Genomic DNA, 15,281 nt, shown 5'->3' on the forward strand with positions numbered 1-15,281 from the left:
GGACTGAGATGCATCATCATAAACCATGTAGAATAACATTACCAAATCCAGCTGAACAGTTCAGCTGAGTCTTCAGTAAAGATACTATATAAATGACAACCTCTGATTGCAGCACAGTTGGTCATCAAAATACGGTGAGTCACTATCTATCTATCTATCTATCTATCGATCTATTTATCTATCTATATGTCTGTCTATCTATCTATCTATCTATCTATCTATCTATCTATCTATCTATCTATCTCTATATGTCTGTCTGTCTGTCTATCTATCTATCTATCTATCTATCTATCTATCTATCTATCTATCTATCTATCTATCTATCTGTCTATCTGTCTATATGTCTGTCTATCCATCTATCCATCTATCTATCTATATGTCTATCAGTCTGTCTGTCTATCTATCTATATGTATGTCTATCAGTCTATCTATCTATCTATCTATCTATCTATCTATCTATCTATCTATCTATCACCTTTATTTATATAGTGCTTTAAACAAAATACATTGCGTCAAAGCACTGAACAACATTCATTTGGAAAACATTGTCTTAATCTATCTATCTATCTATCTATCTATCTATCTATCTATCTATCTATCTATCTATCTATCTATCTATCTATATATCTATCTATATGTATGTCTATCAGTCTATCTATCTATGTCTATCTATATGTCTGTCTGTCTGTCTGTCTGTCTATCTATCTAGAATTATATATATATATATATATATATTTATATATATATATATATATATATATATATATATATATATATATATATATATATATATATATATATATATATATATATATATTAAAAATTAGTATATAGTCTATAGTATATAATTTTAATTTTTCAGAATCCTGGACTTGACAGCTGCAATTTCCATCTGAGATTAATACAAGGTAAAGAACTTCCCAACTGATGGTGACAATATGATCTGTTTGGTTTAACTGATTGGAATGTATTAGGAGAGTTAGAGTTGAAAGTTAGACAATGACAATCAAAAAGTGAATCTAATGAAGTATATCAGCATGGTGATGTCAGTTGTGCTCCACAGTGAAGTACAATCATGGGAGATGGTGAAATGGAGTGTTTCGGCCCGGCGGCCATTTACCTCCGGAAGCCAGAAAGAGAGAGACTCGAGGCTCAGACTGCTCAATTCGATGCCAAAACAGCATTCTTTGTGACAGATCCAGCTGAGATGTACTTGAAAGGTACTCTTGTTAGTATAGAGGCTGGCAAAGCTACTGTCAAAACTGACTGTGGGAAAGTAAGTATCAAAAAAATTATATTTCATATGTGACTGTGCTTGAGTCTTCAAAGCTCAAAGTCTTAATAGTGTAGAAATAATGTAGAAATATGTGTACAAAATGTCTAAAAAAAAGTACATTACAGACTGTCACCGTAAAAGAAGATCAAATCTTCCCAAGGAATCCTCCCAAATTTGACAAAATGGAGGACATGGCCATGATGACCCACCTCAATGAGCCTTCTGTGCTGTTTAACCTCAAAGAGCGTTATGCAGCATGGATGATCTATGTAAGTAAATCATAATTTATTCCTGGAATAGGGCAGCAACATTGTAAAACTGGACGATCTCCATTTCAGACCTACTCTGGTTTGTTCTGTGCCACTGTCAATCCATACAAATGGCTCCCAGTGTACGACGCAGTTGTTGTGGCTGGATACAGAGGCAAAAAGAGGATTGAAGCCCCACCTCACATCTTCTCCATCTCTGACAACGCCTACCAGTTCATGCTCACTGGTGAGTGGATTCCAGCAGTGTCAACATATAACAGTTAAAGAGACAATGAAAAATACACTTTATAATAACTAGCATGAAGTGTTAGCCTATAATACATTGTATATAAATTGCTGTTGATCTATGAAAGGAGTTCATCGAAAAGCTGAATTAACTCCAAATAGTATCTTTACATCAAAGGTGACTGATGTTTTTTTATCCTTAGTTAGCAACTTCTTAATAAACGGTACCTAAATGAGGTTTTTAAGCTGAGGAAACTGAGTAGTACATTTCAAATGAATGTTCAGTTAGTAAGTGTTTCATAAAAACCATTATTTTGCATTATTTTATCTTCTATTTGTACTTACATGAATAAATAACGGAAATGTTAACTTTAGGATATAGCGTTTTGATCTAATAATAATGGCAAAAAAACAAACAAACACTTAATAGCTTCAAGTTAATTTAGAGTGCTACCTATTTTATATATCCTGTTAATATTTCACGGTTTAATTTCAGATCGTGAGAACCAGTCTGTCCTGATTACGTGAGTAAATATTCTTCTGCTGAATCGAATTAAACCTGAAGCTTTTTTTGTTATAATTGTAAATCAGTAAAAGATTTATGACTAAATGATGCTCTCATATAAATCTCCAGTGGAGAATCTGGAGCAGGAAAGACTGTGAACACAAAACGTGTCATTCAGTACTTTGCAACTGTTGCGATGGCTGGTCCAAAGAAGACAGACTCTGGCCCTGGAAAAATGCAGGTTAGTGAGTATCTATTCTAGACAACGTTATTGAGGACAGTGTTTGTGATTCACCTCATGACTGCCCACTGTGCTACAATTACATCTAGGGATCACTAGAGGACCAGATCATTGCAGCCAACCCTCTGCTGGAGGCTTATGGTAACGCCAAGACTATAAGGAACGACAACTCCTCTCGTTTTGTAGGTTGCACCTATGAATCATCATTAATAACATCATAAATTGTCAATCACAAACAGTTGACCTTTTATCAATGATTTCAATCTAGGGTAAATTCATCAGGATTCACTTTTCGGGCACTGGTAAACTGGCCAAAGCAGATATTGAAACTTGTGAGTCAACACTGTTTTAAGACAAACATTTTATTTGGAGTCTAAGATGTGGGTTGCTCAATTGAAAACAATGTCCTTTTACCACACTCTTCTTGTAAAGATCTGCTAGAAAAGTCAAGGGTAACATTCCAGCTGTCTGCTGAGAGGAGTTACCACATCTTCTACCAGCTCATGACTGGACACAAGCCAGAGCTGCTCGGTGAGAAATCTACAGGATTGTGTGTTTCAGTTATTTCTATGTTTGAGAGCACTGGAAACATTCTGCACATCAATTCTTTACAGAGGCCCTGCTCATCACCACCAACCCTTACGACTATCCGATGATCAGCCAGGGTGAAATCACTGTCAAGAGCATCGATGATGTGGAGGAGTTCATTGCCACAGATGTATGTGGACAGCTGCAATATTATAAGTAGTAGTAGTATTTTAGATTTTTTGCAAGATTTCTGAGCAAGTAAACATCAGAAAAACACAAGCTTTAACTGAATACTGCATGACACAGTATAAAGTACTCCGATAAACATTATGATTTATTTGGTCTGTGTAAAAACAGAGTGCCATTGACATTCTGGGCTTCAATGCTGATGAGAAGATCAGTATCTACAAGCTGACAGGTGCAGTGATGCATCATGGGGCCATGAAGTTCAAACAGAAGCAGAGAGAGGAGCAGGCCGAACCTGACGGCAATGAGGGTGAGATCAAATTCTAGAACAAATGAACATATATAAACGGTCACTTAATTAGCAACAATAATGCATAAAACTCTGCTTCCTTAGCGGCTGATAAAATCGCCTACCTCATGGGCATCAACTCCTCTGACATGCTGAAAGCTCTGTGTTACCCCAGAGTGAAGGTCGGGAATGAGATGGTGACCAAAGGCCAGACAGTACCACAGGTGAAGACTTCATCGACACATTTCACTTGTGGATACAGTGAGAAATATCTCAGACATAGTCATCGTGAGAAGTAAGGATAATAATGCATTGACCTTTGAATCTGTCAGGTGAACAATGCAGTCTCTGCACTCTGCAAGTCTGTCTATGAGAAAATGTTCTTGTGGATGGTCGTCCGTATCAATGAGATGTTGAACACGACGAATCCTAGAGAGTACTACATCGGTGTGCTGGACATCGCTGGATTTGAGATCTTTGATGTGAGTATCAGTCATTAATGTCTCTGAAAGGATCAAGACATACAAGATAACCCGTCAGTTGCAATAATTGCTTCTGTTGAATTATCAGTATAACAGCTTGGAGCAGCTTTGCATTAACTTCACAAATGAGAAACTGCAACAGTTCTTCAACCACACCATGTTTGTTCTGGAGCAAGAGGAGTACAAGAAAGAAGGCATTGAATGGGCGTTCATTGACTTTGGTATGGACTTGGCTACCTGCATTGAGCTCATTGAGAAGGTAAGAGGATATTCAGTAAATTAAAATAACAATCTCACGGTGCCTGTACTTGAGTGGGAATATTTCTTCAACAGCCAATGGGCATCTTCTCCATTCTTGAAGAGGAGTGCATGTTCCCAAAGGCTACAGACTCAAGCTTCAAAAACAAGCTGCATGACCAGCATCTGGGAAAATGTTCAGCTTTCGAGAAGCCCAAGCCTGGGAAAGGGAAGGCAGAGGCCCACTTCTCTCTGGTGCACTACGCCGGCACTGTGGACTACAACATTACTGGCTGGTTGGAGAAGAACAAGGATCCACTGAACGACTCTGTCGTCCAACTTTACCAAAAGTCAGCACTCAAAGTGCTGGCCTTGCTGTATCTCGCTGTGCCAGAAGGTACAAACATTTGCATTTCCTCAATTCCTTTGTGTTTGAATTATGTCCAAGACAAAACTAAGAATAAAGAATGAGGTCATCAGAGCGCAACAAACTATGTGATCACAGACTTTGGCGTTTTAAAATATGAAGTATGTCTATGCAAGAGAATAGTTAGAATCAACAAGACGCAAATAGAGATTATTGAAGGGCTTAATGGACAGCAACACAAGATTAACAAAAAAAACCTCTGTCACTGATATAAAGCAGAGGGAGGTGCAAAGAAAGGAGGCAAGAAGAAGGGTGGTTCCTTCCAGACGGTGTCTGCAGTTTTTAGGGTAAACAGATTCTCTCTCTAATTGAAGTTTGTGAATTTTTCACCATTACAGATTATATTAATCACAAACTTTCCACAGGAGAACTTGGGTAAACTGATGTCTAACCTAAGGAGCACTCACCCTCACTTTGTGCGCTGCTTGATTCCTAATGAAACCAAGACTCCAGGTAACCTTGATCCTTGAAGACTCAAGTAGATCACGGTTAAAAAAAAACAAAAAAACTGAACCTTAAGAACATTTGCTTTTCAGGTCTGATGGAGAACTTCCTGGTTATCCACCAGCTCAGGTGTAATGGTGTGCTGGAGGGCATCAGAATCTGCACGAAGGGTTTCCCCAGCAGAATCCACTACGGTGACTTCAAGCAGAGGTAATGACATCTTTTTGCAACTTCTTACTTAGAGATGATGTATTACCTAATCTTCACCTCCTAACATATTACACAAGAATACTACTTTCCCGTAAATGTCCTCTAGATACAAAGTATTAAATGCTGCTGTCATCCCTGAGGGACAGTTCATTGACAACAAAAAGGCTACAGAGAAACTCTTGGGCTCTATTGATATTGACCACAACCAATACAAATTTGGACACACCAAGGTGAGCTTTTCAGCAAGAACACCATGTGGACAAAACTATTTCAACTCTTTCCTTCTCATTTTTTACTCTGCTACAACACAATGACATTGTAGAGAATTCTTCCTTCCAATTGCCCTGCATCAGTATGAAGAAGGAAGGCCTGAAGCTTTTGAATAGGTGTTCAAGTCTAGGCTTTGTGTCAGTCAAGACTTATTCCACACCAGATTACACAAAACATTTTTATATGTACTCCACTTTGTGTACCGGACACTGTCATGCCACCTCAAACTGTTACATCAAATGAGAAAGGACAGAATTCTCCCAAATGTCATTCTATACTATAGTATAGGTCATAATATATGTTTTTCTCCACTGGAATTACTGGAACAGCCAATCTCAGTTATTATTAGGGCCATATCCAAGGTCACATCTACTCTGAAAAGCACTTATTGGCTTCTTCAACCCTACACCACTAATATATTACAAATGTTCTTGTAGGTGTTCTTTAAAGCTGGTCTGTTGGGTACTCTTGAGGAGATGAGAGATGAAAAACTATCAAGTCTGGTTACCATGACTCAGGCTTTGGCCCGAGGATATGTCATGAGGAAGGAGTATGTCAAAATGACAGAGAGGAGGTACTTACAATAATGTCTGAAACACAACTGTTTAGTTGCACAGTGTGATAAAGGCTGGTTTACTGATTACAATTTTCACAGGGAGGCAATTTATTCCATCCAATACAACATCCGCTCATTCATGAATGTCAAACATTGGCCATGGATGAAGGTGTACTTCAAGATCAAGCCTCTTCTGAAGAGTGCAGAGAGTGAAAAAGAAATGGCATCAATGAAGGAGAACTTTGAGAAAATGAAAGAAGATTTAACAAAGGCATTAGCTAAAAAGAAGGAGCTTGAGGAGAAAATGGTGTCACTTGTTCAGGAGAAACACGATCTTCTACAGCAAGTAACTTCTGTGAGTATTTCAGCTCTTATTTATCTCAATATGGATCCTGCAGCTATGAACATAAGAAGGGATGCACTGATATGAAAATTTTGGCCGATACGAAAATCGATATGTTGGCCGATAAGTCTAAATCCACATTTTACATAATTTTTTAAAGCCTCTTACCAATAAAGATTTACCATTAAAAGGCAATAAAGAATTCAAAATAAATCAAACCAGCCTTAAAAGTAAAAATTATGCTTCAATAATGGAAACAAGTTAACGGACAACAGTACTTATGTGTAAAAAAAAAAACAATCGTGTCATGGACAGTGGTGTAATGGACAGGGTGGTGGGGGGGACATTAAGACGATGGAGTGTGTTGAAAGACGATAATCGTGTGAGGACTACAGCCAGAGATATTGTCAAAATCATTAAATATTGTCATTATTGAGAGTATTTGTCATTTACAATTAATGTAAGCCTGCTATTTTCTGTCTAGCATTATTAGGTTACTTTTATTATTAAATGAATATAATAATTAATTTGCTTGGCAACAATTTCATAGCACATAAATGCATAACTGACACGCTGTGACCTGTGATGAAAACAAAAAAATAGACTTAAAACAGGTCTGTTATAGCCTACAATTAGTTATAGGCCTATAGCCTAAATAAAATGTTTACATTTCAGTAAAACTTTATCAATGAAGCAAAAGAGCAGCTTTATTTTATGCACAGACAAGAGAAACATTGAAGAAATAAATTATATATACAACATATAATGAGATTCATCTCTCGTCGTGTCTGAGAGAATACGCTCTGTTAATGTGTGCGCAAATACACAATATAAAAAAAGTCAAATACACCTTAACCGTAATAAACAAATCGCTAACACTTTAAAATAAAGTTCATTAGTTAACTACATTAAATAATATTAACTAATAATGAACTTCACTTATATGGCAATTGTTCACCTTTGTTCATGTTCATTTCCACATTTAATAATTCTTTATTAAAATCTTGTTAATATTAGTTAATGCACTTAACTAACATGAACAAACAATGAAGAGGTACTTTTGCATCCGCTTTCGTTTCAGCGCTGTAGGCGGAGGGGTATCCGGAGCAGCCTCTGCCATTCTAACAAATCGACACTCTGCCAAGAGACCCCGCCCTCCTCTGTCTCTGACTGGCCATGAACCTGAAACAAACCAATCAATCCAACGATGGCAGCGAGTATTACCCAATCAGGGACAGAATAGGACGAGTCAAATACGGGACGATTCCGTATTTTAAGGGACGGGTGGCAACCCTAGTTGCTGTGGAGGGAGGAAGTTCAGTGAACGAGATATATGAGTCAATGGATTCGGTGAACGAGAATGATTCGTTCACCTAAAATATTCGTTCACGTACGAACCATCACTAGTGTAATTCCCTATAGCCTATATTGAATATATTTGATTAGGTTCTTTGATGAGGTTACAATACAAAGGTCTAAGCAGCAACGTAACTTCCGTGATGTCCCCGATGCGCGGGGCAGGCCAGATAATTTCAGAAAAGCGGGACCCGTGGGTTGGATAAAAAGCTGACCCGCGCATCACTACCGTCTATATAGCTTAATCTTTTATGTTTAAAAAAAAACCCCACAATATTACAACGTACATTTGTACAAAAGACTGTAAATGCACAAGCGAACTTAACTCTGCTAATTATGTGTGGATCCATTGTGAATGCGCTCTTTCCTTAACAACGCGCTAAAATGCGGGCAAACAAAGATTCCAATATTTTAAAATAGCTAATGATCCCATTATAATATGACAGACTTGCCCTACACATTTTGCTTTTCAAAGGGATTTGAATAATATTTCAAGCAATTAAAAACCATTATGGTGAACAGTGCACATCTGAAGTGTCTGCAGAAAATATTGCTTTATCGGCACTAAGATATCGGCCATATTCTAATATAAGTTTAATAACGATAACAGAAAAATTCAAGTTTATCAGCTGATACCGATATGGTGGCCAATATTTCATGCATCCCTAAACATAAGTGATTAACTATATCCATGTCAATGAACAGGAATCTGAAAGCCTCTCTGATGCTGAGGAGAGATGCGAAGGGCTCATCAAAAGCAAGATCCAGCTCGAGGGCAAACTCAAAGAGACAAACGAGAGACTGGAGGATGAGGAGGAAATCAATGCTGAACTGACTGCCAAGAAGAGGAAACTGGAGGACGAATGCTCTGAGCTGAAAAAAGACATTGATGACCTGGAGCTCACCTTGGCAAAAGTGGAGAAGGAAAAACATGCAACAGAGAATAAAGTCAGTATTTATATGTGTGTGTGTGTGTGTGTGCATATTATATTTATACTTATATGTATATGAAGAGATTTTTTCCAAAACCCGATAAACATCTTTTTTTTTTTTTTTTTTTTTTTGTTTCTTACAAAATCAGTATTTAATTGGTCGGTATTGATAAGGCAATTTTTAATTTGATGGAAAATGCAATATCGATGTTATGTTTTTTCCCCTTTTTTCCAAACCACGACAAACAGCGGTCTCCCTTTTCTGCAGAATGCGATGAATCCACTCCACCAACCACAGCACACCATTCCACACACTCTAGACAGTAATGTCGGCGCTTTGAATACACCCAGCATCCTAGTTTTCCTCATCTACTTTGTACTTTGTGATCAACAATCAAGGGCTGCATGATTGCCATCAGTAAAGTCGATTCTGTGATTAATAGTACGGGTAAATCTCCATCACGTGCTTCTGCTTTAAGACGGAGCGGCATTTAATAGACAGAGCCGTAGATCACTGACAAGCTACACAATATCGAGTTCATTAGATGAATCGCATTAGATTATCAGTCGGTGTAAGTGTTTTTATAAATGGCATTTATGATTTTGTCAATACAGCGTATAGCACTAGTCAGCTAAATTAATGTAACATGACAAAGATGAATGCACTTTTGGAAGCTGAATGTAAGGGAAATTTTATCTTGCAATGTCTGTGGTCTATTGTGATATTGCTGTTCGTGAAGAAATGTTCTCGTTTATTGTCATAATTAATTTATAGCAAACAAGATGACCCGTTGAATTCATTTTGGGAGCGATGACTGATGAATGTATTTTTGAATGTATCCTATATATAGGATTGGTATTGACAAAATTCAGAGGCTGTCAAAATTATTTTGTTGTGTAAATAACTTTCATATTGTTTCAATGCATTCATTTTGAAAATCAAAAACAAAAAAAAAGATCATATATTTATTAATTTTATAAATCTGGATAAAATTTTGTAAAGTTATTATAAACTAAAGATGCTTTGTGAAAGTTTGAAACAGAAAATAGTGGTTTTCAGCTTGCCACTTTCTTGGTAAAGAAAACACATTTGTACTCAAATTAATCAAAATGGATTTATAGCGTTTTGGAACCAAACTCTTCATATACACTGCAGATTGGGATTCAGGCTCTTGATAATGAAACCTATTATCAATGTTTCCATTTAGGTCAAAAACCTGACAGAGGAGATGGCCTCTCAAGACGAGAGCATTGCCAAGCTGACAAAAGAGAAGAAAGCCCTCCAAGAGGCACACCAGCAGACTCTTGATGACCTTCAGGCAGAGGAAGACAAAGTCAACACTCTGACTAAAGCTAAGACCAAGCTTGAGCAGCAAGTGGACGATGTAAGATGTTTGGCATAAGAATAAGACCGTGAATCAATAAGAAATCAAATGTATTGCTCTATACCAGATTTTAATGTTCCAGTTTCTGTAACAATAGCTTGAGGGCTCATTGGAGCAAGAGAAGAAGCTTCGTATGGACCTTGAGAGAGTCAAAAGGAAGCTTGAGGGTGATCTGAAACTGGCCCAGGAGTCCATCATGGACCTCGAGAATGAAAAACAGCAATCAGATGAGAAGATCAAAAAGTGAGCGACAACCAGATTTTGAACTTTACACAATTACCCAGTATATGTATTTGACACATTTAACACAACATTACTTTGAAAACAGGAAGGATTTTGAGATAAGTCAGTTTCTCAGCAAGATTGAGGATGAACAGTCTTTGGGAGCACAGCTTCAGAAGAAGATCAAAGAACTTCAGGTAACAGTAGCTCTAATCTTTCTGATGTGAAATGGTGAAGTGGATGCATAGCTGGAAAAATCCACAATACAAATATCAGTAAAGAATCTTTTTTTTCCATTCAGGCCCGTATCGAGGAGCTGGAAGAGGAAATTGAGGCAGAGCGATCTGCTCGTGCCAAAGTGGAGAAGCAGAGAGCTGATCTTTCCAGGGAACTCGAAGAGATCAGCGAGAGGCTTGAGGAAGCTGGTGGTGCCACTGCTGCTCAGATTGAGATGAACAAGAAGCGTGAAGCCGAATTCCAGAAGATGCGTCGTGATCTGGAGGAGTCCACCTTGCAACATGAAGCTACAGCTGCAGCTCTCCGAAAGAAGCAGGCAGACAGTGTTGCTGAACTCGGAGAACAGATCGACAACCTCCAGCGGGTCAAGCAGAAGCTGGAGAAGGAGAAGAGTGAATACAAGATGGAGATCGATGATTTGTCAAGCAACATGGAGGCTGTGGCTAAAGCAAAGGTAATATCACTAGATCAGTGCTTCCCAAATCTGTCCTGGAGGACCCCCTGCCCTGCACATTTTGTATGTCTCCCTAATCAGACACACCCGACTTAGTTCTTGCGGTCTCTACTAATGAGCTGATGAGTGGAATCAGGTGTGTAAGATAAGGGAGACATAGAAAAGGTGCAGGGCAGGGGGTCCTCCAGGACAGATTTGGGAAGCACTGCACTAGATGATCATTAAGAAGTACAAAATCATCTTTGCAAACATATTCATATAATCTCTAATCTGTTTAGGGTAATTTAGAGAAGATGTGCCGTACTCTTGAAGACCAGCTGAGTGAAATAAAGGCCAAAAGTGATGAAAATAGTCGCCAGTTGAATGACATGAATGCACAACGAGCAAGACTTCAGACTGAAAATGGTAAGAGAGTAAGCTACATGTAAAAAATCTTAAAACAAAACTGAGTTAAATATTCTGTTGTTATATTTCATGCTAATATCTGTAACCTGTTTCTAAGGTGAATTTAGCCGTCAGCTGGAAGAGAAAGAAGCACTTGTTTCACAGTTAACTAGAGGAAAACAGGCTTTTACTCAGCAAATTGAGGATCTCAAAAGACATGTTGAGGAAGAAGTCAAGGTAGAGTTGCAAATATTACTTTGTAATGTGTGTTTTTATTTTATTTTATCCAGGCCGTTGTGTAGATAGTAGAGTGTTTAAAATCCCATATGTGTCGCCTTACAGGCCAAGAACGCTCTGGCCCATGCAGTTCAGTCTGCCCGCCATGACTGTGATTTGCTCAGAGAGCAGTATGAGGAGGAGCAAGAGGCCAAAGCTGAACTCCAGCGTGGAATGTCTAAGGCCAACAGTGAGGTGGCCCAGTGGAGAGCCAAATATGAGACTGATGCCATCCAACGCACTGAAGAGCTTGAGGAATCCAAGTAAATCCAGCAATGAAAAGTCTTAACTACCCTACATTTAATATCAGTAAGATTTCATCATTTAATTCCACTTTCTTCAGGAAAAAGCTGGCACAGCGTCTGCAGGATGCTGAAGAATCCATTGAGGCAGTGAACTCCAAGTGTGCCTCTCTGGAAAAGACCAAACAGAGGCTGCAGAGTGAAGTGGAGGACCTCATGATTGACGGGGAGAGGGCAAATGCATTGGCTGCCAACCTTGACAAGAAGCAGAGAAACTTTGACAAGGTGAGAATGACGTGGATAATCCTCAAAAAAAAAACTTGAACCATGGACTTGGCTAATTAACAATGATTACCTTTTTCCCCAGGTCCTAGCAGAGTGGAAACAGAAGTATGAGGAAAGCCAGGCTGAACTAGAAGCTGCTCAGAAAGAAGCTCGTTCTCTCAGCACTGAGCTTTTCAAAATGAAGAACTCCTATGAGGAAGCTCTTGACCACCTCGAGACCTTGAAGAGGGAGAACAAGAATCTGCAACGTAAATGACCCTTATTTTTACAGCAAAGATTAAAAAAAAAAAACAGATGTCTTCAAAAACAGAAAATGATATACAGTTGATTTTTTTAAATGCTTTCAGAGGAGATTTCTGACCTCTCTGAGCAGCTTGGAGAGACTGGAAAGAGCATTCATGAGTTAGAGAAAGCCAAGAAGACTGTGGAATCTGAGAAATCAGAGATCCAGACTGCACTAGAAGAAGCCGAGGTGCCTTTACTTTGCTACAACACTAACATCACACCAGTCCTTTGAATAATATTTAAACATTGTATATGCAGTGGTTCAAAACCTTAAATGAATGTTATTTCTTCTTAAACCATCCCAAATATACTCCCATAACTCCGGACGCATATAGTACAATTTCACAAGTTTAAAACTTATGTAAATTATTTCCTTGTTCTACTTGCAGGGCACCCTGGAGCATGAAGAGTCCAAGATTCTCCGTGTGCAGCTGGAGCTGAACCAGGTGAAGAGTGAGATTGACAGGAAGCTGGCTGAGAAGGATGAGGAGATGGAACAGATCAAGAGGAACAGCCAAAGAGTGTTGGATTCCATGCAGAGCACTCTGGACTCTGAGGTCAGGAGCAGAAATGATGCCCTGAGAGTCAAAAAGAAGATGGAGGGAGATCTGAATGAGATGGAGGTCCAGTTGAGTCATGCCAACCGCCAGGCTGCTGAGGCCCAGAAACAGCTCAGGAACGTCCAAGGACAACTCAAGGTATCCCTCTGTAGAAAGAGTAGTTTAAGTGTTAGATCATATGAATATGATACATGAATTAACTGAAGCGTAACGTGCAACTAACAAAGAAAGAACATTGCCACAGGATGCCCAACTGCACCTTGATGAAGCTGTCAGAGGACAGGACGACATGAAGGAGCAGGTGGCCATGGTGGAGCGCAGGAATGGCCTAATGCAAGCAGAGATTGAGGAGCTGAGAGCTGGCCTGGAGCAAACAGAGAGAGGCCGCAAAGTGGCGGAGCAGGAGCTGGTGGATGCCAGCGAGCGTGTGGGACTGCTGCACTCACAAGTACAAAAAGATTATTAAATAATAAGAGCAAATTCAGATTACATGATAAATTATTAGTTAAATATTAAACTACCTGCTTAATTCCTGCAGAATACGAGTCTTATTAACTCCAAGAAGAAGCTTGAGACTGATCTGGTCCAGGTTCAAGGTGAGGTGGACGATGCAGTCCAGGAGGCCAGAAATGCAGAGGAGAAAGCCAAGAAGGCCATCACTGATGTGGGTGTTTGCATTCTGTCACTCTTTTCTAATCTAAACCGTTATTTGACTTTGTTTAGCTGGATGTGGTAGCAAAGAGAACACACATGGAAGCTAATTCTATCTATATTGGTTAGCTTGTTTTCATCTGTCTTAATATTGAAGGCTGCCATGATGGCTGAGGAGCTGAAGAAGGAGCAGGACACCAGTGCTCACCTGGAGAGGATGAAGAAGAACATGGAGGTGACTGTCAAAGACCTGCAGCACCGTCTGGATGAGGCTGAGAATCTGGCCATGAAGGGTGGAAAGAAACAGCTCCAGAAACTGGAGTCCAGGGTAAATTACAGGCTAAATACAGACTTGGGGTGTACTCATACTAGGAACGGTTGCCTTCTAATGAGCCAGAGTGAGATTATACCGTATAGAGATTATTTGGTTCAGATCGCCTAGTGTGAATAAGCCTCAGGTGAACTGGCCATGGCAGAGATTTCACAGTTGACAACAATAACTCTCTACTGAAGGTGCATGAGTTGGAGGCTGAAGTTGAAGCTGAACAGAGACGTGGTACAGACGCTGTGAAAGGAGTGCGCAAATATGAAAGGAGAGTGAAGGAGCTCACCTACCAGGTAAAACCACACCCGAATTAGACGCTTAACACCTTTCATGATGATAAACCATTTAATCAAGGCCATAAACAATTATTACACCCAAAGACTGAGGAAGACAAGAAGAATGTGACTCGACTGCAGGATCTGGTAGACAAGCTGCAGCTGAAAGTGAAGGCATACAAACGCCAAGCTGAAGAAGCTGTAAGTCTAATGTCAAATTTCTTGAGTGTTTTGACATTTTCTATTCAATACAATCAGTGCCATGAGTGCAATTCTCTGAAAGGGGTTGGATATCTGGTGTCATCCTAACAGGAGGAGCAGGCCAACACTCACCTGTCCAGGTACAGGAAGGTGCACAATGAGCTGGAGGAGTCTCATGAGCGTGCTGACATTGCAGAGTCCCAGGTTAACAAGATGAGAGCCAAGAGCCGTGAAGCTGGGAAGGTAACAACAGCTGATGATTATTTCGAGAAAAGTGGCTTTGTACATAAAATCTATTAAACTTTTTTTTTTTTTTTTAAGACTAAAGATGAAGAATGAAGACAAGAAACTATACCTACAAGCAAGCATATGATTTACTTGTGCTTAGTTCTTCTTTGTCCATTAAATGGCAGAGTTTGACTTTGTTCTTCATTTATTTTTTTCCACTTTCAAACTTCATTCTCCAATCACTGATTTAAAAGATTACTCATGAGGCATGATATGGTAAAGAACACAAATGCAGAGTACTGAAAAGTGACATAAAATGTAAACCGGAAACAGCCTGAACTTCATAACAAAAATGGGAACTTGTCTCTGTATGTCACTTTGGATAACAGTGTCGGCTAAGTATGTAAATGTGTTGGAATAAACCAAAAGTCACTGGCAAATAAGAACACCAACTTAAGCAGACAAACCAAAATGGGTATATTTATGCACTGTATA

General features: G+C 39.1%; 1 protein-coding gene across 1 annotated transcript; it reads left to right on the forward strand.

Moving 5' to 3' along the window:
• Positions 1–858: 858 nt before the first annotated feature.
• LOC127966771 (myosin heavy chain, fast skeletal muscle-like) lies at positions 859–14,978 on the forward strand. The gene is made up of 40 exons (XM_052568006.1): positions 859–908; positions 1,064–1,276; positions 1,402–1,545; positions 1,615–1,771; positions 2,267–2,294; positions 2,405–2,516; positions 2,606–2,698; positions 2,785–2,848; positions 2,949–3,047; positions 3,131–3,234; positions 3,402–3,540; positions 3,625–3,743; positions 3,852–4,001; positions 4,090–4,260; positions 4,335–4,635; positions 4,882–4,952; positions 5,031–5,118; positions 5,202–5,319; positions 5,426–5,549; positions 6,027–6,163; positions 6,245–6,500; positions 8,550–8,792; positions 9,985–10,161; positions 10,259–10,404; positions 10,490–10,580; positions 10,685–11,074; positions 11,353–11,479; positions 11,577–11,695; positions 11,801–11,997; positions 12,078–12,261; positions 12,344–12,509; positions 12,609–12,733; positions 12,936–13,244; positions 13,351–13,554; positions 13,645–13,770; positions 13,915–14,085; positions 14,271–14,375; positions 14,463–14,558; positions 14,670–14,801; positions 14,880–14,978. Exons 2-40 carry the CDS (start codon positions 1,076–1,078, stop codon positions 14,895–14,897), a joined length of 5,802 nt encoding a protein of 1,933 aa, XP_052423966.1. The 5' UTR covers positions 859–908; positions 1,064–1,075; the 3' UTR covers positions 14,898–14,978.
• The last annotated feature ends 303 nt before the right edge of the window (positions 14,979–15,281 follow it).

This window comes from Carassius gibelio, chromosome A4 (genome assembly GCF_023724105.1).
Source record: "Carassius gibelio isolate Cgi1373 ecotype wild population from Czech Republic chromosome A4, carGib1.2-hapl.c, whole genome shotgun sequence".
In the NCBI taxonomy this organism is placed as follows: Eukaryota; Metazoa; Chordata; class Actinopteri; order Cypriniformes; family Cyprinidae; genus Carassius; species Carassius gibelio.

Excerpts from the sequence above, each read along its gene's own strand:
- LOC127966771 (XM_052568006.1), top strand. The coding sequence starts at position 1,076 with ATGGGAGATGGTGAAATGGAGTGTTTCGGCCCGGCGGCCATTTACCTC. Across the intron at positions 2,295-2,404 it reads AACCAGTCTGTCCTGATTAC|TGGAGAATCTGGAGCAGGAA; the intron begins GTGAGTAAATAT and ends ATAAATCTCCAG. Across the intron at positions 14,559-14,669 it reads AACGCCAAGCTGAAGAAGCT|GAGGAGCAGGCCAACACTCA; the intron begins GTAAGTCTAATG and ends TCATCCTAACAG.